This window comes from Hylobates moloch, unplaced genomic scaffold, assembly GCF_009828535.3.
Source record: "Hylobates moloch isolate HMO894 unplaced genomic scaffold, HMol_V3 SCAFFOLD_1, whole genome shotgun sequence".
Classification (NCBI taxonomy): domain Eukaryota; kingdom Metazoa; phylum Chordata; class Mammalia; order Primates; family Hylobatidae; genus Hylobates; species Hylobates moloch.
In genome coordinates, this window is record NW_026652276.1 from 209,973,647 (window position 1) to 209,980,655 (window position 7,009).

Here is a 7,009-nt window from a genome sequence, read left to right on the forward strand (position 1 = left end):
AGTAAACACCAGAGTTCACTTACCTTCCATTCCAAGAACCAATCTGACATCTGCTGTATTAGTCTGTTTTCACACTGCTGATAAAGACATACCCGAGACTGGCTAATTTACAAAAGAAAGAGGTTTAATGGACTTACAGTTCCACATGGCTTGGGAGGCCTCACAATCATGGCGGAAGGCAAGGAGGAGCAAGTCACATCTTACATGGATGGCAGCAGGCACAGAGATGGCTTGTGCAGGGAAACTCCTGTTTTTAAAACCATCAGATCTCATGAGACTTATTCACTATCACGAGAACAGCATGGGAAAGACCTGCCCTCATGATTCAATTATCTCCCACCAGGTCCCTCCCACAACATGTGGGAATTCAAGATGAGATTTGGGTGGGAACACAGCCAAACCACATCATCTGCTGTGCCTCATCCCACAGATAGCAGAGCTTCCTAATCTATGAAGAGTTCAGCATTTAGTGAGTGGTCATGATCTTACCCTTCGTTTAACCAACTAACCACCACCAACCAACCACCACCATCAGAGGTGGGCCTAAGGAGGGCCTTGGCGTCTCTGGGAAGTGGGCCATGCCCAGTCTACATCCCAATGTGCTATGGCTCCTGACACCCTGGGCAGGGGCTCTCCCCTGCACACACCAAAGGAATGACTGGGCATAAAAAATGTGCCAACTTTCTTATAAATCAGTCTCTTCAGATTCTACAATTTACCAAGCCATAAAACCTCAGAGCTTCAAAGATCTTTAGAAAATATCAAGGCCAATGTTCCCAGGAAGCCTCAATGCTGCCATTTTACAAAGGAAGAAACTGAAGTGCAGAGAGATTAAGGGGCTTGTCCAAGTCACACAGCTACTTAGTGGCAGATCTGTAACTAGAAAGGTTTCAATTCACACTCAATGTTCTTTCCTCTAGAATCTAACCTCTGCCCCCTTGTTATTTTTGGCATGAGAGAGAAGGATTATATTTATGTCTCTAGAAAAGCTGTGCTTTTGGATTGAATTCTGATTTTCTCTTCTCAAGTCTCATTGAGAACCACATGAAAAACTTCTCTGCTGGATTTGAGTTAAAAAAAAAAGAATCTGAAGAAAAAAATAGCAAATCCGGTATCCTAATGAGATAATGAATGCATAAGTACTTTGAAAGAGGTACAGCACTTCAGTGCTTTTCAGATATGAGGTTTTATCATGCTCTTGAAAGAAATGCATAAGCTTTACTGACATGGGGGCTGGGGCTGGGGCCCTGGCAGAAATGGGGAAGCACAGGCTGTGGCAAGGGGGGTTTCTCCAGAAGGCTGACTCATTTCTTGGCTGTCCCAAGCTTAGAGAGCCAGATTTCTTAGGGTTGTTTACCATCTTAGTAAGGAACTGGTGGAGGGTTTTTTTCTGGAGTTAAGCACTGCAGGAAGAGCTGCCCACAGTATGGGGGTGGGTCATCTGCTTCTGGACTGCCCAGGCCAACTGTGGTTACCCCAGTTAACTGTGGTGAGCTGTCCACATAACCAGCCTTCTGGATCTGCCTTTCAAGGAGTCCCGCTGTTCTTCTCCCTGCTGAGGCCGCTGAAAGGGCGTAGGCAATTGCTAGAGGTGAAGAAAAAGTCTGTAGCTAAGCTATAAAAACAGGCGTCCTGAATCTGGCTACATCCTGGTGATCTTGCATATAGGATGAATCCTAAGAAAAGGTGAGTCTTGTTAATGTGCACAGCACACAAGCCAGTGGGATGGCGTGCCAGTCAGTAGATTTTCAGTTTCAAGATAACTGAAAATCCATTTTTATCTGACTTAGACAAAATGAAACAAAACACCAAACCAACAAACAACAACCACACAATTTCACTGATTCATGTAACTGAAAAGTCCAAGGTTAGGGCTTGTTTCAGGCACCACTGATCTTGTGGCTCAAACTATGTCACTGGGACTTGGTTTAACCCTGTCTCAGCTCTACCTTTCCTCAGTGTTACCTTCTCTCTCAGGAGCCCTGGGGTAGCCCCCAGTGGGTGCAGGTCATCTGTAATCCCAGGGGGTCCCAGCAAAAGACAGAGGGAATCTCTTTCAGTAATGGTCCTCCTCCCCAACTAAATTAGAGGCTTCATTCTGACTGGACCAAGTTAGAGCACATAACCATCCCTGGGCTCTGATTGGCCAGAACAGAGTCCAGCGCTCCACCTGCCAGGTGGAAGGGTAGATCTCTCCCATGCTCACTGAGCCTGAGACAGGAGGCTTCCCAAAGGAAATCTAGCATGCTGATACCAGAACGGGGAATAGGTGCTAGGCTTGGAAAAATAACAGACAAACATTCAGTGCTACCCATTTAAGCATTTGAAATAATTTCCCTTCAAAATCAGAGTGGTCAAGTCTCAGACACGTGAGATTCTGTCTCAGATTTCTGGTGGCTTGAATGGAGGGTGTACAGAATCATGTCTTGATAAATGTTTAACTTCTAAGGTTTGAAGTGCAGATATTGGTCTGGGTATCCCTCCCAGAAACATTTGCATTTTCTGCATTTTCTTTTTAATATTTTATTTTATTTTTATTTTATTTATTTATTTTTGAGACAGTGTCTCAGTCACCCAGGCTGGAGTGCAGTAGTGCAATCTTGGCTCACTGCAACCTCCGCCTCCTGGGTTCAAGCGATTCTTGTGCTTCAGCCTTTGGAGTAGCTGGGACTACAGGTGTAAGCCACCACACCTGGCTAGTTTTTATATTTTCAGTAGAGACAGGGTTTTGCCATGTTGCCCAGGTTGGTCTCGAACTCCTGGCCTCAAGTGATCCACCTGCCTCAGCCTCCCAAAGTGCTGGGATTACAGGCATGAGCCACTCACTGCACCCAGCCTATATTTGAATTTTAAAAAGTGATTCCACACCTTAACCTAACCATAATGGGAATTGGATTAGAGAAGAGTGGGAATTTCAGACAAGCTGGTGAGGGTAAGAAGGGAAGAGAAACGTTATGGAACTTCTCACATAAAAAGTGCACAGTGGCCTACCCCTATATGGATGTGAGACTGCTCCTGATAGGAAATATCCCCAAACCCCTTGTTTGCAGTCCATGGCCCCAGTCTCAACTCCACCAAATCATGATGCTTCCCCTGAGATCATGATTGTGTTGCCCAGTTTCCTCTCTGACCAGACCTGATTCTACAGACAAAAGCCAACCTCCTCACTTCGATTCCCTTGGATCCTTTCCTCCTCTTTGCATCTAAGCCACTCTTCTAACTTCTTACTCCTGTTGCAATTCCAGATATTCCAGAGACAGGACATCTCCAAGGCACTCCAGGGACCCAGATAACAAACCTTATTTGTTTCCCACCTCACACAATCTGAACTCTTCTGCCTGCCCTTTGAAACCCTTCACAATCACCTCCAACCTTATTTCTTGCTCCTCATCAATACAGCCTGTTCTGGCTGGCACAGCCTCACCTCTTACCTTTGCCACGATGCTACTCCTGCTGCGTCACTCAGTTCTGCGTGGTGAGTCTCCTCCATCCACTGTGATCTGGAACCACGTCATTGTCAGTGGAGGTTGAATACAACCGGAATTTTTTATGGGATTCTAACAGACCTGTCCCTGATAATGGCGTGCCCCTAATTTCCGTTCTTTACTGACTACTCATTGGCTGTATCACTCTAGTTGCACGAATGATCTCTATCTCTCTCCATGCATGCCTACTAGGTCCAGGGAAGTAATATAGTGTTCGTAACTAGGAGTGGTAAAGATGATGGCTAATTGGAGAGAGTAAGCTCAAGCTAAAAGCATTCAAATTCAAATTTTTTTTTTCTAAGACAAGGTCTAGCTCTCTTGCCCAGGCTGGAGTACAGTGGCATGATCACAGCTCACTGCAGCTTCAAACTCCTAGACTCAAATGATCCTCCTACCCCAGCCTCCCAAGTAGCTGGAACTACAGGTGCTCACCACCATGCCCAGCTAATTTTTTAAAAAAAAATTTGTGGAGACAGATGTCTTTCTATGTTGTTCAGGCTGGTCTTGAACTCCTGGGCTCAAGTGATTCTCCCATCTTGGCCTCCCAAAATGCTGGGATTACAGACATGAGCCACTGTGCCCAGCTCAAGTTCAAAATTTTTAAGACATTATGGGACAAAGAAAATTCACCTGTCCATCCAAATAATGTAATGTGCAATAGATCTGCAACCACTGCTTAAGCTTGTCTTGAAGTTTTTCTGTTTTGCAGGACTCTTCCTGGGCAGTACATTTCCTTCTCTTCTAGTGGAGTTAGAATTTATTGCTTACAATTCTTTCAGAAATGACAGTAATTAGAAATTGATTCTGAGGAGGGGGATTTGTGCAAAATATGAGTATCATTTCTTTATCATTTTTCTTTTTTTTTTTTTTTTTCGAGACGGAGTCTCGCTCTGTCGCCCAGGCTGGAGTGCAGTGGCGCAATCTCGGCTCACTGCAAGCTCCGCCTCCCGGGTTCACGCTATTCTCCTGCCTCAGCCTCTCCAAGTAGCTGGGACTACAGGCGCCCGCCACCACGCCCGGCTAATTTTTTTGTATTTTTAGTAGAGACAGGGTTTCACTGTGGTCTCGATCTCCTGACCTCGTGATCCGCCCGCCTCCGCCTCCCAAAGTGCTGGGATTACAAGCGTGAGCCACCGCGCCCGGCCTATCATTTTTCTTTAGCAATGTATTCTGTAATCATAAATGAGCTACATGAAGATTTGAGCACAGCCTGGAAATATTGCATGTTTAATATCAGCCTCCTTTCCCTTCTTCAGAATTAAACTCTGGATCCTTCCTAGACTTGGCCAGTTCCAAGTCACTACTTCTTCAGATACACTCCTGCTGTAAGAGGCAGTAAAGTTCAGTGGTTATGATCACAGACCTAGAGCTGGTCTATCTGGGTTTAAAGCCAGACTCTACAGCTTCGTGGATGTGGCTGTCTGTTTAACCTTGGGCAAGCTAGGTGACCTCTGTTTGCCTCAGTTTCCTCATTTGTGAAGTGCGGATAATAATAGTACCTACCTCATGTCATCGTTTTAAGGATTAAATGAATTAACACATTCAAAATATAAGTTTGAAAGTCTCTTGGACTCCGGCTGCGGCGTCAGCCTCCCTCGGGCCTCGGCAGCGGCGGCGGCTCGCTCGCCTCAGCCCCAGCGCCCCTCGGCTACCCTCGGCCCAGGCCCGCAGCGTCGCCCGCCCTCGGCCTCCCAGACGCCGGCCTGGGCCGCGGTCGCAGCCCCGGGCTCGCGCAGGCGCCGAACGCTCCCTGCCCGCCCCCTACGGGCCCCGGCTTGAGGCGCCGCCGCCGCCGCCGGCCCGCGGAGCCCCGATGTTGGCCCGGAGGAAGCCGGTGCTGCGGGTGCTGCCGGCGCTCACCATCAACCCTACCATCGCCGAGGGCCCGTCCCCAGCCAGCGAGGGCGCCTGCGAGGCAAACCTGGTGGACCTGCAGAAGAAGCTGGAGGAGCTGGAACTTGACAAGCAGCAGAAGCGGCCGGAAGCCTTTCTCACCCAGAAAGCCAAGATCGGCGAACTCAAAGACGATGACTTCGAAAGGATCTCAGAGCTGGGCGCGGGCAACGGCGGAGTGGTCACCAACGTCCAGCACAGACCCTCGGGCCTCATCACGGCCAGGAAGTTGATCTGCCTTGAGATCAAGCCGGCCATCCGGAACCAGATCATCCGCGAGCAACAGGTCCTGCACAAGGGCAACTCGCCATATATCGTGGGCTTCTACGGGGCCTTCTGCAGTGACGGGGAGATCAGCATCTTCGTGGAGCACATGGATGGCGGCTCCCTGGACCAGGTGCTGAAAGAGGCCAAGAGGATTCCCGAGGAGATCCAGGGGAAAGTCAGCATTGCGGTTCTCCGGGGCTTGGCGTACCTCCGAGAGAAGCACCAGATCATGCACCGAGATGTGAAGCCCTCCAACATCCTCGTGAACTCTAGAGGGTAGATCAAGCTGTGTGACTTCGGGGTGAGCGGCCAGCTCATCGACTCCATGGCCAACTCCTTCGTGGGCACGCGCTCCTACATGGCTCCGGAGCGGTTGCAGGGCACACATTACTTGGTGCAGTCGGACATCGGGAGCATGGGCCTGTCCCTGGTGGAGCTGGCCATCAGAAGGTACCCCATCCCCCCGACCGACGCCAAGGAGCTGGAGGCCATCTTTGGCCCGCCCGTGGTCGACAGGGAAGAAGGAGAGCCTCACAGCATCTCACCTCGGCCAAGGCCCCCAGGGCGCCCCATCAGCGGTCACGGGGTGGACAGCCGGCCCGCCATGGCCATCTTTGAACTGCTGGACTATATTGTGAACGAGCCGCCTCCTAAGCTGCCCAACGGTGTGTTCACCCCCGACTTCCAGGAGTTTGTCAATAAATGCCTCATCAAGAACCCAGCGGAGCGGGCAGACCTGAAGATGCTCACAAACCACGCCTTCATCAAGCGGTCCGAGGTGGAAGAAGTGGATTTTGCCTGCTGATTGTGTAAAACCCTGCTGCTGAACCAGCCCGGCACACCCACACGCACCGCCGTGTAACAGTGGCCGGGCTCCCCGCGTCCCGCTTGTGACCTGCCCACCGTCCCTGTCCACGCCCCGCCCTTCCAGCTGAGTACAGGCTGGCGCCTCCACCCACCCTCCTGCCTCACCCCTGCGGAGAGCACCGTGGCGGGGCGACAACTGCGCACGCAGGAACGGGGGTCTCCTCTCCTGCCCTTACCTGCCGGCGTGCCTCTTGGGACGGGCGACGCTGCTATGTGTGGTCTCAGAGCCTCTGCTTCCTTAGGTTACAAAACAAAACAGGGAGAGAAAAAGCAAAAAAAAAAAAAAAAAAAGAAGTTTGAAAAGTTGTGAAACATTGGGTAAACTTGTTTTTAAACAGTGTATTAGTCAGCTTTTCAAATAATATGGTCAGTATCTTTTTCTTCAACCCTTGGACAACCCCCTATTTAAGACAATGAGTTCAGGCCGGGTACGGTGGCTCACACCTGTAATCCCAGCACTTTGGGAGGCCAAAGAAGGCCAATTGCTTGAGCCCAGG

The 7,009-nt window shown here is 49.8% G+C and overlaps 1 protein-coding gene across 1 annotated transcript; it reads left to right on the forward strand.

Moving 5' to 3' along the window:
- The first annotated feature begins 5,048 nt into the window (after positions 1–5,048).
- Positions 5,049–6,782, forward strand: LOC116814342 (dual specificity mitogen-activated protein kinase kinase 2-like). The gene has a single exon (XM_032761691.2). It carries the CDS (start codon positions 5,299–5,301, stop codon positions 5,923–5,925), a length of 627 nt encoding a protein of 208 aa, XP_032617582.1. The 5' UTR covers positions 5,049–5,298; the 3' UTR covers positions 5,926–6,782.
- The last annotated feature ends 227 nt before the right edge of the window (positions 6,783–7,009 follow it).

Coding starts and splice junctions, on each gene's coding strand:
- LOC116814342 (XM_032761691.2), top strand. CDS start 5,299: ATGTTGGCCCGGAGGAAGCCGGTGCTGCGGGTGCTGCCGGCGCTCACC.